The 25,328-nt window shown below is 41.5% G+C and overlaps 1 protein-coding gene across 2 annotated transcripts in view; it reads left to right on the top strand.

Annotated features, from left to right (window-relative positions):
* The window catches only part of pcdh11 (protocadherin 11), a 591,758-nt gene that overhangs the window by 10,638 nt on the left and 555,792 nt on the right, over positions 1 to 25,328 (top strand). For both annotated transcript variants that reach the window (XM_061900330.1, XM_061900331.1), the window contains exon 2: positions 8,240 to 10,747. In XM_061900330.1, coding sequence (XP_061756314.1) covers positions 8,240 to 10,747 — 2,508 coding nt within the window. The remainder of the gene's footprint in view (positions 1 to 8,239; positions 10,748 to 25,328) is intronic.

The following is a 25,328-nucleotide window of genomic DNA, read 5'->3' as shown; positions in this document are numbered from 1 at the left end:
TCACAGTCATATCTGATTGAATGCTAAAAACGTTATGACAGACCGCCTTAAAAAACGGAATGGAATTTTATATTTTTTTACTGAATGAGACACCCAGATTGTACATCAACATAAAGAATGTGTGATTTAAAATATTAACTATGAACGATAAAACACTGAATATTGACATCACATGAATGTCACCCTCTCTCGATCGACATATTTTAAAATCAAGCAAAACACACACAAAAAAATGCAACAACTCCACCCAAGCTTTAGGACTTTGTTGTAAAATTTTCCGTATTTGGGGCTGACACTCTGTGGAAACGCTCTCCACCCACACTGCTTGGTGCCTCTTCTGACGTAGATTACCATAGCAACTAATTATATTACCATAGTAACTAGTATATCATGCAAAAGTGCAGATTCCAACCATTGAAATACTTTGTATGGTTAAAAACTTATGGTAATTAAAAAAACATCACTGCACATCATAATAGCAGCTACACTTTCCATCTTAAAGATCTAAAAAAAAAAATATATGGGAATGTCCGGCGGGCTAGATTGCCCAGGTCCTGCATTAGAATTTTGCTATTCCGCGTCAAAAATAGTATTCTTCTCCCTCTCTGCTATCCGGAGATTGCTATAACTGGTTTATTATTTGATTTCAGCAGACTGAAGCTCAATCAAAAAAAGAGGACATTTATTTTAAAATTGTATTTTGCATTTACAGTTTATCGTTCACATATATTATCAGTAAGCAGTGGGCGTACACAATTAGGCATGACAAACAAATTTAACAAGATAGTCATAAAATAGCCGACTGGAGAGGCACTCGGCCGGCGGTCCGGCCATTCAGGGTCCATTGGTGTTGTTGGATTTCCGTTTTGTGGCTTTTTTTTAATAGCTTGGTCGATCACTTTTCGATTTATTTTTTATTTTTTTGCTATTTGTTTATTTAAAGGACGATGAAGCAGTAACAATACAAAGGTGGCTGCACCTGCAAATTTCCATTCGTAGTCTTTTTGCCTCCACCAATAAAATGAAAGAAAAAGTAAAAAAAAATGCATAACAAGAATAAAATGACATAATAAAAAGACACAGGCTAGTTACTTAGCAGCATGCTAAATCACCAAGTTCCAGTATTTTAGTGCAGTAGTATAAAAAGTGCAACCGTTTTTTTTTTTTAATCCATTGAACACATCCTTGGAATATGTTAAATGACCCATTGGGGCGGTATAGCTCGGTGGGTAGAGTGGCCGTGCCAGCAACTTGAGGGTTCCAGGTTCGATACCCACTCACTGCTGTTGTGTGTTTGGGCAAGACACTTTACCCACCTGCTCCCAGTGCCACCTACACTGGTTTAAATGCAACTTAGATATTGGGTTTCACTATGTAAAAGCGCTTTGAGTCACTAGAGAAAAAGCGCTATATAAATATACTTCACTTCACTTCACATCCTGGTACCCACAAGGGTAGCGTCCAATAGCTATACACACCATCAATACTGCATATGTAAACATGATGGCGTCATTTTAGGTTGGTATTGGGGCTGTGTAGTGTGCATTTCGCTGTGTTTTCAGATGACGAGGGTGAGTGCATAACACACTAAATGGCTGACTGAATGGTTGTGCGAGTGTGTTGTATTTAATGTGAACAATTTCATTGGTGTACTGATGTGACGAGGATAAATGTGTTAGGGAAATTGGAAACATGTATAAATTAGTCACATCATTGTATAAAGCGCAGGGTTTATTGCGAAATTAAGGTAGTCACACTTAAGTGTTTATGTATTATTATGGGCTTGCTGCAATGCTATCAGCCCATATTATTATTAATCATACTTCAACATCACCAAAAATGATTCCCACAGGTGCGGCCACAGCTGTTGCCCACTGCTCCCCTCACCTCAAAGGGGGTGAACAAGGGGATGGGTCAAATGCAGAGGACACATTTCACCACACCTGGTGTGTGTGTGACAATCATTTGTATTAACTTTTATTATTATTATGGGCTCGCTATAATGCAAGCAGCCCATATTATTATTGCTCATACTTTAACTTGTATTATTATAGTTCGGCACGTTTCTCTTGTGATTAATACGAGACGGATCGGCCAACGAACCCCCCACATATGTTATACCGTCAGAAAGGTCTCACTCGTACTTCAAGCTGGCAACATTTCGTGTTACCATGGCGACGGTATTCACGAATAATAAAAAGAAAATTCAATTGGTACATACCCTTTCAATGAACAATTGCCTCAAACGCCAAAAAGACAAGATTTCCTCCTCTTGTAGCTCAGTCATGCTTTCACACAGCTCGGTGCTCAACGTCTCATTTTGTTCACACGCGTGTCTACTTTAAACTGGATGGCCACCAGAAGGAAGGCTAGTTCTATTGCTCAATAAGTGTACAGTTACACTTAAAACTCACAGATTAGGACATTCCGTGCTATCTTCAAAGCCAAGGTCCGAGGCACGGATAGCAGGACCGTCAAAATGTTCCGTTGGAATTTTCTACTTATTATTTTATTTTTCATAATCTGTCCTGTGCAGCCACTTAAGCGAAACATTGTGTCGATGAAGATGCGCATATCTCAGACTCCCTAAATGCAACAGGGAACGACACAGGATGTCCTTCATACCGACAGCCATCAGACTGTATAATGTATATGTTCCTTGACTGCACTTAAATGTAGAATATATGTAGAATATATGTATACTATTCATAATTATATATTTTGTATATAATATTTTATATATTATTATTATTACCTATTGTGAGCGAACTGTGGTGCTGAATTTCCCCCAGGGATCAAATAAGTACTTTCTATTCTATTCTATTCTGAATAAACAAATAAAAAAACATATTTGTAAACAAACCTATGTTTTAGTAGCGATACCATTGCATTTCTTGAAAACACTTAATAATGTCATCTCCTCAGTGCCTTATTTATTGGATGTACTACATGTATCACAGTCATAGTCATTGATTCATGTCCATATTGGTACTGTAGCCACCAGACAATGTACATCTTCTGTCTTTTTTCTGAATTTATGACACAGTCAGAACCATAAATGGATGAGGTGTGGCAACGAGCGTGAGGGAGGAATAAGAGCCAAATATGCCAAGTTTCTCTCAGCGTTATAAAGAGGTGCTAGGGCTTGTGATGAATAGCTCTCCGCGGTTCGCCCCTCCACCGTCGCTTCGGTTCTTCTGATGCATTCACAACCCAATCTCAGTCTCCTCTGAGTTTTTAATAAGGTCATCAACTTGACTGAAAGATGCCGCCGCTGATAATCTGAGGCGCTGTCAGGAGAAGAGGGGTGAGGAGTCATCCTTTGCTCATCAGCGGTTAACGCTTTCTCTGTTGGCATCCTTTAGTCATTTTCTCTCAAATTAGTCGGCTCTGATTACATTGTGTACTCCCACATCCACTGTAATGCCTCGGTCCATCGCTCTTCTCCTCAGGATTTGTTTGCTTGATATTGCAGTATGATTAGACAATCCTTCAGAATCGGAATCAGGAATACTTTAATAATCAAGATTTTCAGCACAATCCCATTCAAGATCAGACGAACATCACAGGTTCGCTGACGGGTCTGACAACTTCCTGCGCCCCTTATAAAAAAAAGGTGAGGAACAGGTAAATGCTGGGAACGGGGGGATGAGGAAAAAAAAAACATTCAGTCTCAGCCTGTGTCCCTGGAGAGGGGGTGCAGACTGAGGCCTAGGAAGAACAAACGTGTGTAAGAGGGAAACATTAAAGAACACAAAGGACATCAAAGACATTAAAGCTGATGCAACCAGCCACTTCACCAAGCAGCCACAAAAGCAAAACAACAAAAACATATATTTATACACTGTGGTGGCCTCTGCGGTGTTCCACGACATCGTTTGCTGGTGTGGAGGGAGGCATGGCCAGAGACAGGAGCAGACCCACAAAGCAACCAAGTCCAGCACTTGGCCAGTGTCCAGTCCGCATGGTTGAGCGAGGATGCGTCTAAGGAGACCGGGGTGTCCGATACCTGTTCATTCAGCCAAGACCCGGCGCTCAGTCTCTTCATCCGCGTCTCCTCCGGTCCCTCCAAACGGACACTGGTGTGGCAGAGACCCAGCAGCTGGTCTCCCAGAAGTTCACAAAAAAGCACCGCAGAAGTCACAAAAAGTGGGATAGCTTGTAAGGACAACAAAACGTTTCTGAATTACTGTACATGCCCAGAATGTCCACTGATGACAAGTATATATATTGCAAGGTATGGTGCGACGTGCTCCGCATACTTAGCAACCCGGGTTTACTGCGGATTCACCGGATATCAAAGACATTAAGCTGATGCCACCAGCCACTTCTCCAAGCAGCAACAAAAGTAAAACAGCACACAAATATATTTATACACTGTGGTGGCCTTTGTGGTGTTCCACACCAACCTGCGCTGGGGTAGGGGAGGGCATAGCCAGAGATAGGAGCAGACCCAACAAAGCAAACAACTCCACCCTCGGCCGCCCACCAACTCTCAGCCAGTGTCCAGTCCACATGGATGAACGAGGATGGGTCTAAGGAGACCGAGGTGTCCGACCCCTGCTCATTCAGCCAAGACACTGTGAAGCTCGTCCGTTCCGGTGCTCAGTCTCTTCGTCCGCGTTTCTTCCACTCCCTCCAAATGGACTGTGGTCTGGCAGCTGGTTTCATGGCTAAAAAGGCTCCCGGGAGGCAGGTCCAGAAGTCACAAAAAGTGCAATAGTTTGTAAGGACAACAAAAAGTTTCTGAATGACTGTAAAAGCCCAGAATGTGCACTGATGACAAGTATATATATTGCAAGGTATGGTGCGACGTGCTCCGCATACTTAGCAACCCGGGTTTACTGCAGATTCACCGGAAATCAAAGACATTAAGCTGATGCCACCAGCCACTTCTCCAAGCAGTCACAAAACTAAAACAACAAAAAAATATATATTTATACACTGTGGTGGCCTTTGTGGTGTTCCACACCATCGTCCGCTGGGGTAGGGGGGAGCATAGCCAGAGACAGGAGCAGACCCAACAAAGCAACCAACTCCACCCTCGGCCACCCACCAACTCTCGGCCAGTGTCCAGTCTGCATGGATGAACGAGGATGCGACTAAGGAGACCGAGGTGTCCGACCCTCGCTCATTCAGCCAAGACACTGTGAAGCTCGTCCGTCCCGGTGCTCAGTCTCTTCATCCGCGTCCCCTCCAGTCCCTCCAAACGGACTGTGGTCTGGCAGGCTCCTGGGAGGCAGGTCCAGAAGTCACAAAAAGTGCGATAGTTTGTAAGGACAACAAAAAGTTTCTGAATGACTGTAAATGCCCAGAATGTGCACTGATGACAAGTATATATATTGCAAGGTATGGTGCGACGTGCTCCGCATACTTAGCAGCCCGGGTTTACTGCGGATTCACCCTGCTTTCCGAGCATGAGGGGTTCGAGCAATTGATTCCTAGTTGTGTTTTGGCCTTTCCTTAGCCCGCCTTAGATCTTATCGCAATCCACCAGACTAATTCTGCATTCAGGAGTGCTGCGCCGCCTCAGAGATAGCTCTTCTCCGAGTTATTGAAATGCACTGAGTGCTGTCTTGTCAGCTGTAAAATTGTGTAAAACCGAGACAAAAGCATCGGGGGAAATGCGGCCTCATAAATCATTGTGCAACATTCCTTTTGACGCATCCTAACTCAACATAACGCTATTAACATTAGTCTTTGTCAAAAACCGGCATACCAATACTAAGCCAGTGGGCTGTGGCCGTGGACTATTCAAACAACTGAGAATTGACGGCAGCGATTAGCAATCAAACCCCAAGATAGCGCTTGGTAATAGCTCTGCATTGTGCGGGAAGAAAAAAATCTATGAGGCTTTTATGTTCTGAGACAAAGTTGCATGTGTCATGGCTCTGCATTGCTACATGACTCTGGCAAGCTGCCACAGGAACGGTCTGGGAGATCATCGCCGCCACGCCGGGTGTTTTTAAGTAGTTCTGTCAATCGTGTTGACGACACTTCCCGGGCAAGCAATTTGTTTCACGGTACACAATAATTTACATGCCGCACCTGTGCGTTCCCTGGTGACCGCCTCATGCTGGCGCCAGGATGGTCGTAGATCCTGGAATCCTTCGAGGAGCCTTTGTGCACACAGTTTGGTTGGAAATGTTCGCCGACTCGAACAAGGAAAATGTGTATATCTTAATCTCGTTTAATGGCTGTGCCTAGACGGGAGTAATCGCTTCCAACATTATGTGCAGCATGAAGCTTATCTTTTAAAGAGAAGCCTTTTTCTTGTTTCACCATGAAACTGCTTCTGACTGAAGGAGCTTCAAAGGGCTTCTTTGTTTCATAATGTGCATGCAGCTCATTCATGTGCTTGATCTTTTTATTTCCTCCTCCCTTCTCTCTCTCTCTCTCTCTACATCCCTCCATCACCCATGCCCCCCATCCTCCCATCCGCTTCCTTCTATTTGGACTTGCTCGTAGAGCCATACCATACTCTGTCGGAAACTAAATATTAGTGCTATTTTTGGAGGGGAATGCAATTACTCTTAACAAGCATTGCCGGTTCTGTCAGTTTCTTGCGGGGATTTATTTTAAATTTGTTTTCCTTTTCCCCCCAGCTTTGCACTTGCCTTGATTTAGCTTTTTTTGAACAAAAAAGTAGTTGGAACATCTGATGCTCTTCACTCCCGCTCAATGAAAATAAGGTGATATGGTTTTGCACTACAACTGAAATTGGAAGTTATTAGTATGTCTAAAATTGTACCTTTTGTTAACGTTGCCTGTATTTGAATCTCGAGCGGTATGACTACGCACAAGCACCGTTAGTAGGGTGGGAGTTATTACACTGAATTTAAACAGGAACAATTAACTGGCCTCTTTAACATTTAACCTTTAGCTTATGTTTTAAAGCATGGTTTTAATTGGTGATATGAGGCCATATATATATATATATATATATATATATATATATATATATATATATATATATATATATATATATATATATATATATATATATATATATATATATATTGATATTAGGTGAGGAAGAAACACAGAGGATATTTCATCCCCACAAGCCTGCTCTTCAGGGGATTTTGTATTATATGTATTATAGAATCCCCTGCAGAGCAGGGAAATCTGCAAAACAGGCTTGTAGTAACGAATAAATGAAATAGGCTCTTTGTTTTTTTCCGGACATAACTTATATTCTGCTCTACCCTGGTTTTGAGCACTGGATAACGGAAAACCCCAGAAACAAGGACTATATATATGTGTATAGATAGATTGATTGAACTTTATTGATTCTTTCAGGGGAATTCCCTCAGGAAAATTAAAAATGTATGTATGTATGTATATGTATGTATGTATACATGTATGTATGTTTTGATGTATGTATGTATACATGTATGTATGTATGTTTGTATATATACATATATGTACGTATATATATATATATATATTTGTATGTATATATATACACACACATATATGCATGTATATATATATATATATATATATATATATATATATATATATATATATATATATATATATATACATACATATATACATGCATATATGTGTGTGTGTGTATATATATATATATATATATATATATATATATATATATATATATGCATGTATACATATAAGTATGGTTGTATATATACATATATGTATGTATGTATACGTACATATATATGGTTGTATATATACATATATGTATGTATGTTTACATACATATATGTATGTATGTATGTATATATAGATGTATGTATGTATACATGTATGTATGTTTTGATGTATGTATGTATACATGTATGTATGTATGTTTGTATATATACATGTACGTATATATATATATATATATATATATATATATATATATATATATATATATATATGTATATATATATATATATATATATATATATATATATATATATATATATATATAGTTTGGGGACCCCTGGCTTTAAAGTATTAAACAAATTACAAAGAACTTTAAAAAGAAAAAAAATGGGATTATTTTTGACAACCTCCTAACAACCTTCAAAGAAAAGTGAGTTCAAAGGTGATATTTTCCAAAACGTATTATGGTTCGGAGAATAGGAGGAGCTCAAAATTTGCATATATATAAAAGACTTACAGCAAAGCACCATATGGACAAAATTTAATGCACTCTATATCCTGTCATGATACTAAGGAGAGTGGAAGTAACTTTGAATTATTTGCTTTGTCTTTTCAGAGCGTTGGAGAATTTGGCTTGGACATCATCGAGACCCCCGAGGGTGACAAGTGGCCGCAGCTGATCGTCCAGCAGAACCTAGATCGTGAGCTGAAGGACACTTTTGTCATGAAGATAAAAGTGGAGGATGGCGGCAACCCCCCCAAGTCCAGCACCGCCATCCTTCAAGTCACCATCTCTGACGTCAACGACAATCGCCCCATCTTCAAGAACAGCGAGCTGGAAGTCACCGTACCCGAGAACGCCCCCACGGGGACGTCGGTCGTTCAGCTCCACGCGACAGACGCGGACCTCGGCTTTAATGCCCAGATTCACTTCGCCTTCAGTAACCAGATCTCTGCTTCGACCAAACGACACTTTGCTATCGACAGCAACACGGGATTGATCACTGTGAAGCAGCCGCTGGACAGGGAGTTAACGCCTGTTCACAAACTTATTGTTCTGGCCAGTGATGGCAGCTCGACACCCTCCAGAGCCACAGTGACTGTCAACATTACCGACGTTAATGACAATGTTCCTTCCATTGACACTCGCTACATTATCAACCTGGTGAACGGCACTGTTCTGTTGTCTGAGAATGCTCCCCTCAATACCAAAATAGCCCTGATCACAGTTACAGACAGAGACGCAGATCTCTTTGGCAAAGTCACTTGCTACACTGACCATGACCTTCCATTTAGGTTGAAACCGGTCTTTAATGATCAGTTTTTACTGGAGACGGCTGCTCCACTTGATTATGAGACAACACGAGAATATGCAATTAGGATAGTGGCCTCGGATAGGGGGACTCCTCCTTTGAACACTTCAGCAATGGTTTTAATTAAAATCAAGGATGAGAATGACAATGCGCCCATCTTCCCCCAGCCAGAAATCCAACTTTCCATACCAGAGAATAATGACCCGTCATCACAGTTGATAAAAATCAGTGCCACTGATGCAGACAGCGGACATAATGCCGAGATTATTTATACCCTTGGCCCCGATGCACCTGACGGGTTTAACATAGACAGACGGTCGGGAGTACTTTCGGTTGGCAAACGACTGGACAGAGAAAAGCAGGAGAGGTATTCATTCACCGTCATAGGCAGGGACAACGGCTCCTCGTACCTGCAGAACAATGTCACCGTCAGACTAATCGTTCAGGACCTTAATGACAACAGCCCGGCTTTCACACACCCCGAGTACAACTTCTACGTGCCTGAAAACCTTCCGCTCTTTGGAACCGTGGGCTTAATCACAGTGACGGACGCAGATGCGGGAGATAATGCTGTCGTGACCCTGTCCATTCTGAACGGGAAAGATCATTTCATCATCGACCCTCAAACTGGCGTGATCAAGCCCAATATCACCTTTGATCGGGAGCAGCAGAGCTCCTACACATTTATGGTCAAGGCAGTGGATGGAGGGGAGCCCCCGAGCTCCTCCTACGCCAAGGTCACTATAAATGTGGTTGATGTGAACGACAATCGCCCTGTGTTCGTTGTTCCCTCGTCCAATTACTCATACGACCTGGTGCGGACCACCACAACCCCCGGTGCTGTTGTTACAAGAGTGTTTGCCATTGACAATGACACAGGTATGAATGCCGAGCTACAGTATAGCATTACCAGCAGCATCATCATTACATCCAGGGTCTCCCCTCGCGGCCTTTTCTCCATTGACAAAACAACAGGTAACATAACACTGCAGGAGAAAATAGTGGCGGCGGATCTAGGGCTGCATAGGCTGGTTGTCAAAGTCAGAGATCTCGGCCAGCCTGAGTCCTTACAAGCTATCGCACTTATTCACTTATTCGTCAATGACACTGTGTCAAATGCCACTTTTATCCAAGAACAGCTGCGGAAAAGTATGGAGACGCCACTGGACCGAAACATAGGGGACAGCGAGGTAACACCTCAAGCTAACGGATACGTGATTGTTGTCATTGCCATCATTGCCGGGACCATGACTGTCATCTTGGTGATATTTGTTACTGCCTTGGTGCGCTGCCGACAGACTCCCAGACACAAAGTGGTACAGAAGGGCAAGCAGAGCGGCGAGTGGGTGTCGCCGAATCAAGAAAACCGTCAGATCAAGAAGAAGAAGAAGAGAAAGAAGCGCTCCCCGAAGAGCCTTCTGCTGAACTTTGTGACCATAGATGAATCCAAGCCTGACGACCCCACCCATGAGCATGTTAATGGAACACTGGATCTCCCTGTGGAGCTGGAGGAGCAGACCATGGGGAAGTACAACTGGGCCACCACGCCCACCACCTTCAAACCCGACAGCCCAGACTTAGCCAAGCATTACAAGTCTGCGTCCCCTCAGCCAACATTTCAAATCAAACCGGAGACTCCGGTGGCCCCGAAGAAGCATCACGTGATCCAGGAGCTCCCTTTAGACAACACATTCGTGGTGGGCTGCGACTCGCTCTCCAAGTGCTCATCGACGAGCTCCGACCCGTACAGTGTCTCCGAGTGCGGCTGTCAGGGGGGATTCAAGAGTCCGGGGCAAATCACCACCCGACAGGTAATTCATGACTTCTTTTTTCAACCCGCCCACACTAATCCCCAACCGCACTCCCCCTGCTGCCCCGGGGTAGTTGATATGACAGGGGGAAGCTGGCAGTATGGAGCAGAAGTCCTTTCCAACAGAAGCCAGAAACATGTTTACATGAATGTCATTTGCGCTTGAAAACTAGGAACAGAATACAACGGCGCATAGAAAAATACACACGGGAGAGGCACCCTAATCCTGTATGCACCCTCGTTTGTAAGCAATCATAATTGCATAATCATTTACATGCGCAGGTTAATTTCATATTCAAAGCTTGATTAGCGGCGGCGGCGCCATTATGACGGCTGGCTTTTGTGAATTTGGAGGGCTCATAAATTAAAATTGATGACTTTTTTTTTTTTAATCAAGCGTGCAGTTATTGTCAATTACACCTAATACGGGGCCACTAAACAATGACCAAAATAAAATATCCTACTTTTTCAATTGATACCGTATGTAAACTTTACACTTTTTGGGGGAATTATCTCCACAATTCGAAAGTGTTCGATCCTGCAATCGGGATATTTCTGTGTGGAGTTTGCATGTTCTCCCCGTGACTGCGTGGGTTCCCTCCGTGTACTCCGGCTTATTCCTACTTCCAAAAACTTGCACCTGGGGATAAGTTGATTGACAACGCTAAATCGGCCCTAATGTGTGAGTGTGAATGTTGTCAGTTGATCTGTGTTGGCCCTGCCCTGCGATGAGGTGGCGACTTGTCCAGGGTGTACCCCGCCTACCGCCCGAATGCAGCTGAGATAGGCTCCGGCACCCCCCGCGAACCCGGAAGGGATAAGCGGTAGTAAATGGATGGATGAAAGTTGTGTCAGTGGCCTTGTGGTTAGAGTGTCCGCCCTGAGATCGGTAGATTGAGTCATACCAGAGACTATAAACATGGGACTCATTACCTCCCTAAATGATTCCCGAGCGCAGCCGCTGCTGCTGCCCACTGCTCCCCTCACCTCCCAGGGAAGTGGAACAAGTAAATGGGTCAAATGTAAAGAGTAATTTCACCACCACTATCAATGGTACTTTAACTTTAATTGTTTACATCAGGGGTTCCCCAAAGTACGGTCCGCGGGCTGGATTCGGCCCCACAACGTCCAAAATACAGCCCGTGGGAATCCAAGGTTAAAAAAAAAACTGTCCTTACTAGTCCATTTTCTACCGTCTGTTAGCCACTCAGGCAAATCATATAGTCTAAAAATGCATTTTACAATTGATAACGTGACATGCAGCAAGTGCGGTCTTTAGGTCAATTAGTGCGCGAGGAATATATATATATGTGTGTGTGTGTGTATTTATATATATATATATATATATATATATATATATGTATGTATGTATGTATATAGATTACACACACATATATAAATATATATATGTGTATACATATGTATACACATATATAAATATATATATATGTGTATACATATGTATATATATATATATATATATATATATATATATATATATATATATATATATATACATATATATCTATATATATATGTGTATGTATGCGTGTGTGTATATATATGTATATGTGTATATTTATGTGTATGTATGTGTGTATATATACGTGTGTATTTTTGTGTATGTGTATCACAATTGATCATAATTTTAACACAATGTATACACACATATATGTGTGTGTATTTGTATATATATATATATATATATATATATAGATATAGATAGAGATAGATATACATGTATAATGTATATAGATATGTATGTATATTAATGTATGTATATATATCTACGTATATATGTATGTATATATATATATATATATATATATATATATATATATATATATATATATATATATATATATATATATATATATATATATATATATATACATTTAGTTTAGCCCCCAGTTTGAACGCAATGTTTGGGGACCCCTGGTTTGCACGTTTGGCTATTATTACTATTAAAGGCAAGACTTCTATTACAAAATACTCGCTCGGTTATCAGAGTTATTCCAAAAGGACTCGAAGAGCGAGTCCGAGCATGGGCAGCGATTACCGAACCGGACAGATTCATTTGGAGGTTAAGGGGCCGAGCTAAGCTGTTTTGCAAACATTCCGACTTTGCCTTTAAACCAGGACTGACAGAGACTACTCACTTAATCAGCAATCATTCAAAACATCAAATAAAATAAAACAAAGTGCTGCTTTTATTCTCCTGGGGGTAGTTGCCGCACGGGTTCACGGAGGGGAGAAAAACGCTCATTTGAATGAGGTAGTACGGCAACGGGCCCTTATGATTCCATAAAGAGAAATGTGCCAAATTCGAAGTGCCCCAATAAATAACAGCAGATGAGGGAAATAAATGTAAATCAAGAGTAAGGAGAGGTGGCCTCGCACGGTGCCGGCAGCGGGAGCACAGTGCTGCTGGGAAGACAAAGTACCGCTGGGGGGGCGGGGGGGTCGCGGGGATCAAGGTGACGCTTAGCTCCGAGACCAATATACTTAAACACCAAGGGAACACTAGTCCATAAAAAGCCCGCTCGGGCCGACGTTGCATTTAGCTCATAAACGTTCCTCTTTAACGACCCCAATTATTGTTATAAATTGCATATGTAGATGTTTAAATGAGCTCCAATTGCGTCCCGGGTTGAGGTTTTCCAAAACCTTTCTGGTATTCCCAGTACATAATGTGTATTTTTGGTGTGTTTTTTTATGTTCAAAGTGATGAATGCTGTACTTCGCATAGCTGTCTACTCACATGTATGCTGCTGGTGCTTTTTATTTTTATTTCCCTTTTTTTGTTCCATTTCTGGAGGATTTGGTTGTTTCGTGGTTGACTTTCATTCCTGTCTCTGTTTGGATTCTAATTATGAAATATGCCATTCATCCAATTCTGGGTCATCGTCATGTTATTGCATCAATCTTATGTTTTTTGTTGTCTTTTTTTCATTTTCTGTGTGCTTTTTTTTGGCATTTTTGGCTCCCATGGTGCTCTTATACGCGGCATCTAGCAAGCCCCTCGTGGCGTACTTTGGCTAAATGACTCTTAATCCCGTGAATTATTGTGCCGGAGATAATTTATGAGGACACCCACACAGAGCTCGTAGTCGTTCTTTTCATCCACCTTTTAATTCAAACCCCCGGTTAAAAGCCATGTGCTGACAAAGTGTATAATACATAAGCCTACCACAGCCCTGAATACTGAAGACTAAATTCATAATATGTTTATGTGACACGCTCACAACTTGTCACAAGGATTCTCTTGACCTCAGCGCGGTCGGCATGAATTATGCAAACATATTCAGATAGAGTTCCCCCAACTCTGAGTTATGGCGCATCTCGAACTGCGAGCTCCATGGATTGCAACTGATTTTCACCAGAGAGAGGCTTTTTGGAATCAATTTAAAAATCAATGCATATATGATCAGCAAACATTATCTCAAATCGTCTCCTCTTAATGGAGCTCCGGTTGAATGTTCTCCTTGCATTCATAAAGACAAGGGTTCTTAACCTTTTTGGCATCGGGGGCCCCACTAAATTATCAACACTCAATTAAAAAACTTGGTCTTGATTTTAATCATATTCAATATTTATATGACACTTTCTTTGTCAAATGAAAACTAATCACAAATTATTATGTATTTAACGCCTAACCTTAGGGTAAGGTCAGGCGGATTCGGAAAAATAAGTAGAAATCTAATATACTGCATAAGAAGGGACAAATAAATAACTCAAGAGAATAAAACATTACATAAGTAAACCCAATGAATTTGTTTCTTAACCAAATTGTCTCCACAATTTGATTCCATCCATCCATTTTCTTCCGCTTATCCAAAGTCAGGTCGCAGGGGCAGCAGCCAGACTTCCTTCTCCCCAGTCACATGGTCCAGCTCTTCCCGGGGGATCCCGAGGCGTTCCCAGGCCAGCCGGGATACATAGTCTTCCCAACGTGTCCTGGGTCTGCCCCGTGGCCTCTTACCAGTCGGACATGCCCAAAACACCTCCCAAGGGAGGTGTTCAGGTGGCATCCGGACCGCAAGCCTGAACCACCTTATCTGGCTCTTCTCGATGTGGAGGAGCAGCAGCTTTTCAGCCGGATAGCAGAGCTTCTCACCCTATCTCTAAGGGAGATCCCCACCACCCGGCGGAGGAAACTCATTTCGGCCGCTTGTATCCGTGATCTTGTCCTTTCGGTCATAACCCAAAGCTCATGACTATAGGTGAGGATGGGGACATAGATCGACCGGATAAATTGAGAGCTTTGCTTTCCGGTTCAGCTCCTTCTCCACCACAACGGATCGATACAGCGTCCGCATTACTGAAGACGCCTCACCGATCCGCCTGTGGATCTCACGATCCACTCTTCCCTCGCTCGTGAACAAGAATCCGAAGTACTTGAAGTCCTCCACTTGGGGCAGGGTCTCCTCCCCAACCCCGAGATGGCACTCCGCCCTTTTCCGGGCGAGAAACATGGAGTCGGACTTGGAGGTGCCGATTCTCATCCCGGTCGGCTGTGAACCAATCCAGTGATAGCTGAAGACCCTGGCTAGATGAAGCCATCAGAGACCTAATCTTGCAGCCACCAAACCGTATCACCTCAACGCCTTGACTGTGCCGAAAAAATTATGTCCATAAAAGTTATGAACAGAATGGGTGACAAAGGGCAGCCTTGGCGGAGTCCAACCCTCACTGGGAACGTGTCCGACTTACTGCCGGCAATGCGGTCCATGCTCTGACTCTGATAATACAGCTTTACCACTTAAGTCCATTTTTTTGCGCTTAGTAAACTATAAACTTTACCTCCAGTCTTCTTCTGTTTCATTGAGATTGTCATTCCTGCCACAAGTGGTGAACAAGTGGACTACAACTGAGTGCGGACTGCAACCGAGAACACATTTTTTTTGGGCGGCCCTCCAATAATGGGCCCCGGCCTTATGGTTAGGAAACATTATCGGAAGTTATCAACCATACCTTCTAGTGGGGTCTCAAAATACAATCCATACTTTTTCTGTCCCCAGTGATGGCTCCCCACTTTAAGACATTACATTTCCCTCCAGTTTTAAGTATGATTATTTAAAGCCCCTGTCATGGAGGAAAAAAGCAAGATGAAAATCCGTGGCTGCAAAGGTTAATTAAATGCACTAAAGGGGTTAATCACTCGTAATACAGTATGATTAAAATCACTGTAATTAGGTTTGGTATGAGGCTGATAAGATGAGGGAAGGAGGCGGAGATCCTCAAAGATGATACTTGGGTGTGTCAGCCTCAGATCCCAAAGTGATCTGATTAGGGGCTATTGTTTACTACTGTAAAACAATAAACCATTTTTTTTTCATAGATCATTATAATGTGGCTCCTGATTTGGAAAACAAATATTTTTCGTCCCATTTAGTCCATGAAAGTTACTTATCTCCTGCAAGTTCAATGTTCAATCAATCAATGTTTATTTATATAGACCTCAATCACGAGTGTCTCAAAGGGCTGCACAAGCCACAACGACGTCCTCGGTTCATATCCCACATCGGGGCAAGGAAAAACTCTACCCAATGGGACAATAAGTAACCTCGAAGAGGATCCAAATGTGGGGACCTTACCCCTAGGGCGACCGGTGCAATGGACGTTGAGTAGATCTGGCATAGTATTGTGAGAGTCCAGTTCATAGCGGATCCAACATAATAGTGGGAGTCCAGTCCATAGTGAGGCCAGCTGGAGACCATCCTGAGCTGACACAGGTCAACAGCGCAGAGACATCCCCGGGTCCTGACTTTGGACAGACATCGCTTCATCCGTGGCCACCAAACCTGTGCTCTCCCTCCTTTGCGAGGGAGAGGGGGGGGCAGAGCAGAAAATAAATGGCAGATCAACTGGTCTAAAAGGGGGGTCTGTTTAAAGGCTAGAGTATACAAAAACGTTTTAAGATGGGATTTAAATGCTTCTACTGAGGTAGAATCTCTAACTGCTACCGGGAGGGCATTCCAGAGTACTGGAGCCCGAATAGAAAACGCTCTATAGCCCGCAGACTTGTTTTGGGCTCTGGGAATCACTGACAAGCTGGAGTTCTTTGAACGCAGATTTCTTGCAGGGACATATGGTACAATACAATCGGCAAGATAGGATGAGCTAGACCGTGTAGTATTTTATACGTAAGTAGTAACACCTTAAAGTCACATCTTGAGTGCTCAGGAAGCCAGTGCAGGTGAGCCAGTGTAGGTGTATATATAGGTATATATGTGTATAAAGGTATATACAGTATAGGCGTAATACGATCAAACTTGTTCTTGTCAAATGCTAGCAGACGCATTTTGTACCAACTGTAATATTTTAATGCTAGATATAGGGAGACCCGGAAATAATACGTTACAGTAACAGAGACGAGACGTACCGAACGCATGAATAATGATCTCAGCGTCGGTAGTGAACAAAATGGAAAGAATTCTAGCGATATGACGGAGATGAAAGAAGGCCGTTTTAGTAACACTCTCGACGTGTGACTCAAACGAGAGAGTTGGGTCGGAGATAATACCCAGATTCTTTATCAAGTCGCCTTGTGTAATTGTTTGGTTGTGAAATGTTAAGGTGGCATTGATAAATCGGTCTTTAATTAACCTTTCACCTCACATGCTGAAATGTCGTTTATAGCGTGGCTCTGCCATTGCCACTGGAGTTAAAGTCACAGTCGGACATTAAACTTGAAAAAATGAAAAAATGGCTTAAGGAAAATCAGAAGTGTGAGCCAAAGAACTGGATGTAGCCATGGACAAATGTGGACAATTATTTTAAATGTATTTTTATTTTGTACTTGTCTTAATCTTGTTGTATTTGTTTTTCACTTTTTCTTTAAAAGCCTAACCAGGGAAGAGGGTTGCTAATTAGCCTGTAGCTAGAAGTCTTCAGCTTTGTTGTACTCGTGCAATGACAATAAAGACCGACCTACCCACCTACTTAGACATCAGTTACCTATTGGTAGCAATGTTCAATTGCACTGTCCTTGTCAAATAACTACATAAATAAATGAAATGCTAATAAAAAAAAAAGCGCATGCGGCCTTGAATGACACGAGCACGTGAATTTGCTCACAGGTTAAGGTCACCAAAATGTTTCCAGGGACTATACAGATGTAGCCGTTAAAGAGTACAGCTTGTAAAATATACTTCTGAGACTACAGATATGTGTTACCATATGGCTCCATTATACAGTAACAACCCCCCTTGCACACAAAAATACAAACACAAACACACACACATAGTGGTTATTATTTGGAATGGGGACCAAGTTTTTGATCAGGACTTGTGGGGACCACCCTTTCTACAGGTTGTGGAGAAATAAAAAAAAATAGGTAAAATGGCCACTGCCCAGCTAGCTCATACATGTCCTTAAATCTCTGGATTGATGAGGTAATGTGCTGATCATTCATACTGAGGACCCTGGGGAAAAATAGTTAATATGGTTCTTGGGGACCAAATCGAAATAATTTTGCATAATTAACACACATTTGTACGTGACTACTGAGGAAAAAATAAAAGTTCAAATTATCATCTTCAGAATGGATATGACCATCATTTAAAAAGTCCCTTAGGGGGACCTGTTTTTTTTTTTGGTCCCCATACCGTCAGAGGTCCCCTAAAAGTGTGTAAACAGAGTGATGTCCCCATTTAGTCAGAATTGCCAGAACACACACACACACACACACACACACACACACACACACACATGCTGGTTATCATTTGGAATGGGGACCACATTTTTGATCATGACTTATGGGGACCACCCTTTCTACAGGTTGTGGAGGCATAAACAAAATAGGTAAAATGGCCACTGCCCAGGTAGCTCATACACGTCCTTAAATCTCTGGATCGATGAAGTAATGTGCTGATCATTCATACTGAGGACCCTGGGGAAAAATAGTTAATATGGTTCATGGGGACCAAATTTAAACCATTTTGATAATTCACACAAATTTGTACATGACTATTGAGGAAAAAAATAAAAGTTAAAATTATCATCTTCAGAATGGATCTGACCATCATTTAAAAAGTCCCTTAGGGGGACCTGTTTTTTTTTTGGTCCCCATACCGTCAGAGGTCCCCTAAAAGTGTGTAAACAGAGCGATGTCCCCATTAAGTCAGAATTGCCAGAACACACACACACACACACACACACACACACACACACACACACACACACACACACACACAAACACACACACACAGGTTATCGTTTGGAATGGGGACCAAGTTTTTGATCATGACTTGTGGGGACCACCCTTTCTACACATTGTGGAGGTATAGAAAGGAAAAAAAAAACATGGTAAAATGGCCATTGCCCAGTTAGCTTAAACACATCTTTAAATCTCTAAATTGATGAAGTAATGTGCTGATCATTCTTACTGGGGACCCTGGGGAAAAAGAGTTAATACGGTTCATGTGGACCAAATTTGAATCATTTTGCATAATTCACACAAATTTGTACGTGACTAGTAAGGAGCATTTAAAAAAAAAAAAAAGTTCAAATTATCATCTTCAGAATGGATCTGACCATCATTTAAAAAGTTTTCCCTTTAGTGGACCTGTTTTTTTTTGGTCCCCATACCGTCAGAGTTCCCCTAAAAGTGTGTAAACAGAGCGATGTCCCCATTAAGTCAGAATTGCCAGAACACACACACACACACACACACACAAACAAACACACACACAAACATCTCTTCCCTCCTCGGTTTTTACACGTCATTTTCTTTGAACCGGAGCTGCATTGTATTAGAGGTCAACCTGCCCGCCAGTGATGAGGAGCACTTGTGATGGTCTGCACTTTAGTGTGGGGCCGATTAAACGAGCGCCACCTTTCCTTGACTGATCTCCGACATCAGCGCCAACAGGCAAGGAGGCTAAAAGGCCAACGCGTTTGTTTGCTTGCTTCCAAATCTAGGGCGTTTAGGGTCATATCCTACAGCTAAATGCATGACAAACTGCTGTACCAGTAGTGAGGCATACCATCTCATACAGTGTTTGCCCATCGTCTCTAGCTCAATGCCCAAATTGGAGCATAATCATAATAATATACTATAATATTGACTTATAACCTGACAATAGAAGACACAGTAGATACTATATTATTAGGACAAACGATGCCAATTCCAGCAGGCACATAGCATTAGTACTATGTTGATTCTACATAAATGTGCTTAAAAACTGACTTTGAAACGACGTTGCAAAAACAGTTGGATTTGTAAATTGAGACAACTTATTGTCCAACATTGGGAAATGATCGAATTTCAACGGTCACATCAACATCAGAACCCAACATTGATTAAACATTGTCAAAAAGTATATTGTTTGAATGTTATATTTGTGTTGTAGAGTATTGATTGGGAAATGACCAAAATTCAACGGTCAAGTCAACGTCAGGACCCAACATTGATTAAACGTTGTCAAAAAGTATATTGTTTGAATGTTGTATTTGTGTTGTGGAGTATTGATTGGGAAATGATCAAAATTCAACGGTCAAGTCAAAGTCAGGACCCAACATTGATTAGACGTTGTTTCAGCGTTGTATTTGTGTTGAACAATAATGGTTGGAAAATGACCAAAGTTCAATGGTCAAATCAACGTCACAACCTGACATTGATTGAACATTGTGAAAAAGCTAATTGTTTCAACATTGTATTTGTGTTGGAAAATATTGGTCACCAAATGACCAAAGTTCAATGGTCAAATCAACGTCAGAACCCAACATTGAGCTAACGTTGTCAAAAAGCATGTTGTTTCATTGTTGTGTTTGTGTTATAGGGTGTTGATTGGGAAATGACCAAAAGGCAATGGTCAAATTAACATCAAAACCCTACATTGATTTAATTTTGTCCAAAATTATGTTGTTTCAATGTTGTTTTTGTGATATTGAGTATTGATTTGGAAGTGACCAAAATTTAATGTCTGAATCCGACATTGATTTAACATTGTCAAAAAAGCTTGTTGTTTCAAAGTTGTATTTGTGTTGTAGAATATGGTTGGAAAATGACCAAAATTCAATGGTCAACATCAACATCGGAACCTGACATTGATTAAACGTTAAAAAGCATGTTGTTTTAACGTTGTATTTGTGTTGGAGAATATTGGTTGGAAAACGACCAAAATTCAATGGTCAAATCAACATCAGAACACAACATTGATCTAACGTTGTCAAATAGCATGTTTCAACGTTGTGTTAGTGTTGTAGAGTGTTGATTGGGAAATTACCAAAAATGTAATGGTCAAATCAACATCAGAGCCCAACATTGATGTTGTCATGAGGTATGTTGTTTCAAAGTTGTATTTGTGTTGCAATGATTGAGAAATTACCAAAATTAAACGGTCAAGTCAATGTCAGAACCCAACATTGATTAAATGTCTTCAAAAAGCAGGTTGTTTTAATATTGTGTTTCTGTTGTAGAATTTTGGTTGGAAAATTACCAAAATTCAATGGTCAAATCAACATCACAACCTGACATTGATCAAACGTCATCAAAGAGGATGTTGTTTTAACATTGTATTTGTGTTATTGAGCATTGGTTGTAAAATGACCAAAATCCAATGGTCAAATCAACATCAGATACCAGGATTGATTTAACGTTGTCAAAAAGCATGTTGTTTCAAAGTTGTATTTGTGTTATAGAGTACGGATTTGGAAATTACCGAAATTAAACGGTCAAATCAATGTCAGGACCCAACATTGATTAAACGTCGTCAAAAAAGTATGTTGTTTCAGCGTTGTATTTGTGTCATAGAATATGGTTGGAAAATGACCAAAATTCAATGGTCAAATCAACGTCACAACCTGACATTGACTTAACGTTGTGAAAAAGCATGTTGTTTCAACATTGTGTTGGTAAATATTGGTTTCAAAATGACCAAAGTTCAATGGTCAAATCAAGATCAGAACCCAACATTGATCTAACGTTGTCAAATAGCATGTTGTTGATTAGGAAATTACCATATTTCAACGGTCAATTTCCCTTGTGGATCATTAAAGTTTGTCTAAGTCTAAGTCTAAGTCAAATCAACGTCAGGACCCAACATTGATTTAATTTTGTCAAAAAGTATGTTGTTTCAATGTTGTATTTGTGACATTGAATACTGATTGGGAAGTGACCAAAATTCAATGGTCTAATCAATGTCTGAACCCGACATTGATTTAACGTTGTCAAAGAGCTTGTTGTTTCAAAGTTGTATTTGTGTTGTAGAATATGGTTGGAAAATTACCAAAATTCAATGGTCAAAATCAACATCGGAACCTTACATTGATTAAATGTTAAAAAGCATGTTGTTTTAACGTTGTATTTGTGTTGGAGAATATTGGTTGGAAAATGACCAAAATTCATTGGTCAAATCAACATCAGAATCCAACATTGATCTAACGTTGTCAAATAGCATGTTTCAACTTTATGTTTGTGTTGTAGAGTGTTGATTGGGAAATGACCAAAATTCAATGGTCAAATCAACATCAGAACCCAACATTGATTAAACGTCAAAAAGAATGTTGTTTTAACGTTGTATTTGTGTTGGAGAATATTGGTTGGAAAATGACCAACATTCAATGGTCAAATCAACATCAGAACCCAACATTGATCTAACGTTGTCAAATAGCATGTTTCAACGTTGTGTTTGTGTTGTAGAGTGTTGATTGGGAAATTACCAAAGTTCAATGGTCATATCAACGTCAAAACCCAACACTGAGCTAACGTTGTCAAATAGCATGTTGTTTTACCGTTGTGTTTGTGTTGTAGAGTGTTGATTGGGAAATGACCAAAATTCAATGGTCAAAATCAACATCGGAATCTGACATTGATTAAACGTCAAAAATCATGTTTTAACGTTGTATTTGTGTTGGAGAATATTGGTTGGAAAATGACCAAAATTCAATGGTCAAATCAACATCAGAACCCAACCTTGATCTATAGTAGTATGATGATCAATGTTCATGATTTTGTATGAAATCAAAATCACAGAAAAAAGATGTCTGGATCGTTTTAAGGGACGGACTGTAATGCACTGTCTAACATGTGGTTCAGGATACGACTGAAATACTGTCCGACTTGCTTTATTGCAGAAGTGGCTCCACTCGCCTGTAACCGTACCAAACCAGCAATGGGAAACATACACTATATTGCCAAAAGTATTTGGCCACCTGCCTTTACTCACATATGACCTTGAAATGCCATCCCATTATTCCACCTCCACCAGATTTTACAGTCGGCACAGTTCTGGCAACCTCCAAACCCAGATGGAACTTAAACAAGTTGTAAAACTTATTCGGGTGTTACCATTTAGTGGTCAATTGTACGGAATATGTACTCAGCCTTCCCGGTAAGGTTTATTCAGGTGTACTGGAGAGTAGGCTACGCCGGATAGTCGAACCTCGGATCCAGTAGGAACAGTGTGGTTTTCGTCCTGGTCGTGGAACTGTGGACCAGCTCTATACTCTCGCCAGGGTTCTTGAAGGCATTCGACCGTGTCCCTCGGGAAGTCCTGTGGGGAGTGCTCAGAGAATATGGGGTACCGGACTGTCTTATTGTGGCAGTCCGCTCCCTGTATGATCAGTGTCAGAGCTTGGTCCGCATTGCTGGCAGTAAGTCGGACACGTTTCCAGTGAGGGTTGGACTCCGCCAAGGCTGTCCTGTGTCACCGATTCTGTTCATAACTTTTATGGACAGAATTTCTAGGCGCAGTCAAGGCATTGAGGGGTTCCGGTTTGGTGGCCGCGGGATTAGGTCTCTGCTTTTTGCAGATGATGTGGTCCTGATGGCTTCATCTGGCCGGGATCTTCAGCTCTCACTGGATCGGTTTGCAGCTGAGTGTGAAGCGACCGGAGTGAGAAACAGCACCTCCGAGTCCGAGTCCATGGTTCTCGCCCGGAAAACGGTGGAGTGCCATCTCCGGGTTGGCGAGGAGACCCTGCCCCAAGTGGAAGAGTTCAAGTACCTAGGAGTCTTGTTCACGAGTGGGGGAAGGGTGGATCGTGATATCGACAGGCGGATCGGTGCGGCGTCTTCAGTAATGCGGACGTTGTATCGATCCGTTGTGGTGAAGAAGGAGCTGAGCCGGAAGGCAAAGCTCTCAATTTACCGGTCGATTTACGTTCCCATCCTCACCTATGGTCATGAGCTTTGGGTCATGACCGAAAGGATAAGATCACGGGTACAAGTGGCCGAAATGAGTTTCCTCCGCCGGGTGGCGGGTCTCTCCCTTAGAGATAGGGTGAGAAGCTCTGCCATCCGGGAGGAACTCAAAGTAAAGCCACTGCTCCTCCACATCGAGAGGAGCCAGATGAGGTGGTTCGGTCATCTGGTCAGGATGCCACCCGAACGCCTCCCTAGGGAGGTGTTTAGGACAGGTCCAAACGGTAGGAGGCCACGGGGAAGACCCAGGACACGTTGGGAAGACTATGTCTCTCATCTGGCCTGGGAACGCCTCGGGATCCCCCGGGAAGAGCTAGACGAAGTGGCTGGGGAGAGGGAAGTCTGGGCCTCCCTGCTTAGGCTGCTGCCCCCGCGACCCGACCTCGGATAAGCGGAAGATGATGGATGGATGGATGGATGTACTCAACTGTGCAATCTACTGATAAAAGTAGATAATGTAGTGGATTTTGGAATATTTAGGAGCAAAGAAATTTCAGGACTGGATTTGTTGCACTGGTGGCATCCTAGGACAGTTCCACGCTGGAAATCACTGTTTGTGGAAATAGTCCCCATGCCGAAGTGCTTGATTTTATACACCGGGCCAAGTGATTGGGACACCTGATTCTTATCATCTGGATGGGTGGTCGAATACTTTTGGCAATGTAGTGTATGTCCTCTTTCAATTGCACTAACCCCGGATTTCTGAGTCCATGCAAAATCAATCAGATATGTCATCAAGCGGACCACAAAGGGTTTATTCTGGCCTTCCAGAGGACCAGAATAAAAAAAAAACTTGGTCTTGCCATTAATAACAGGTACTAAATATCAACACCTACGACAGTATGTGCAATGAGTATGTGTGTATGAATTATATATACATATTTAGCTGTAAAAATCTGCTCTAGAGTTTGTGTTGGGATTTTTCTTTTCAGGAACACTAATATCAAAAGTCACAATGTCCGAAGGAGTTAAAAAAAAAAAATGTTATGACAGACCACCTGAAAATATACAGAATAGATTTGTACAGTTTTTTTTACTGAAGGGCACACCCAAAATCTTCATAAAATAAAGAAAGTGAGATTTTCAATATTAACTATGAACAATAAAACACTGAATATTAACAACATATGAACATCACTCCTCTTTAACGTGGGATTTACATTATTAACTATGAACAATAAAACACTGAATATTAACAACATATGAACATTGTTCCTCGTTTATGTGGGATTTACAATATCAACTATGGACACTGAATAAAAACAACTTATGAACATTGCTCCTCATTTACGTGGAATTTACAATATTAACTATAAACAATAAAACACTGAGTATTGACAACATATGAAAATCGCTTTTCGTTTACGTGGGATTTACAAACATAACTATGAACAATAAAACATTGAATATTAACAACATATGAACATCACAC

The sequence above is a fragment of the Nerophis ophidion genome, linkage group LG05 (assembly GCF_033978795.1).
Source record: "Nerophis ophidion isolate RoL-2023_Sa linkage group LG05, RoL_Noph_v1.0, whole genome shotgun sequence".
Taxonomy (NCBI): domain Eukaryota; kingdom Metazoa; phylum Chordata; class Actinopteri; order Syngnathiformes; family Syngnathidae; genus Nerophis; species Nerophis ophidion.
This window is presented reverse-complemented; position numbering and strand designations above follow the sequence as displayed.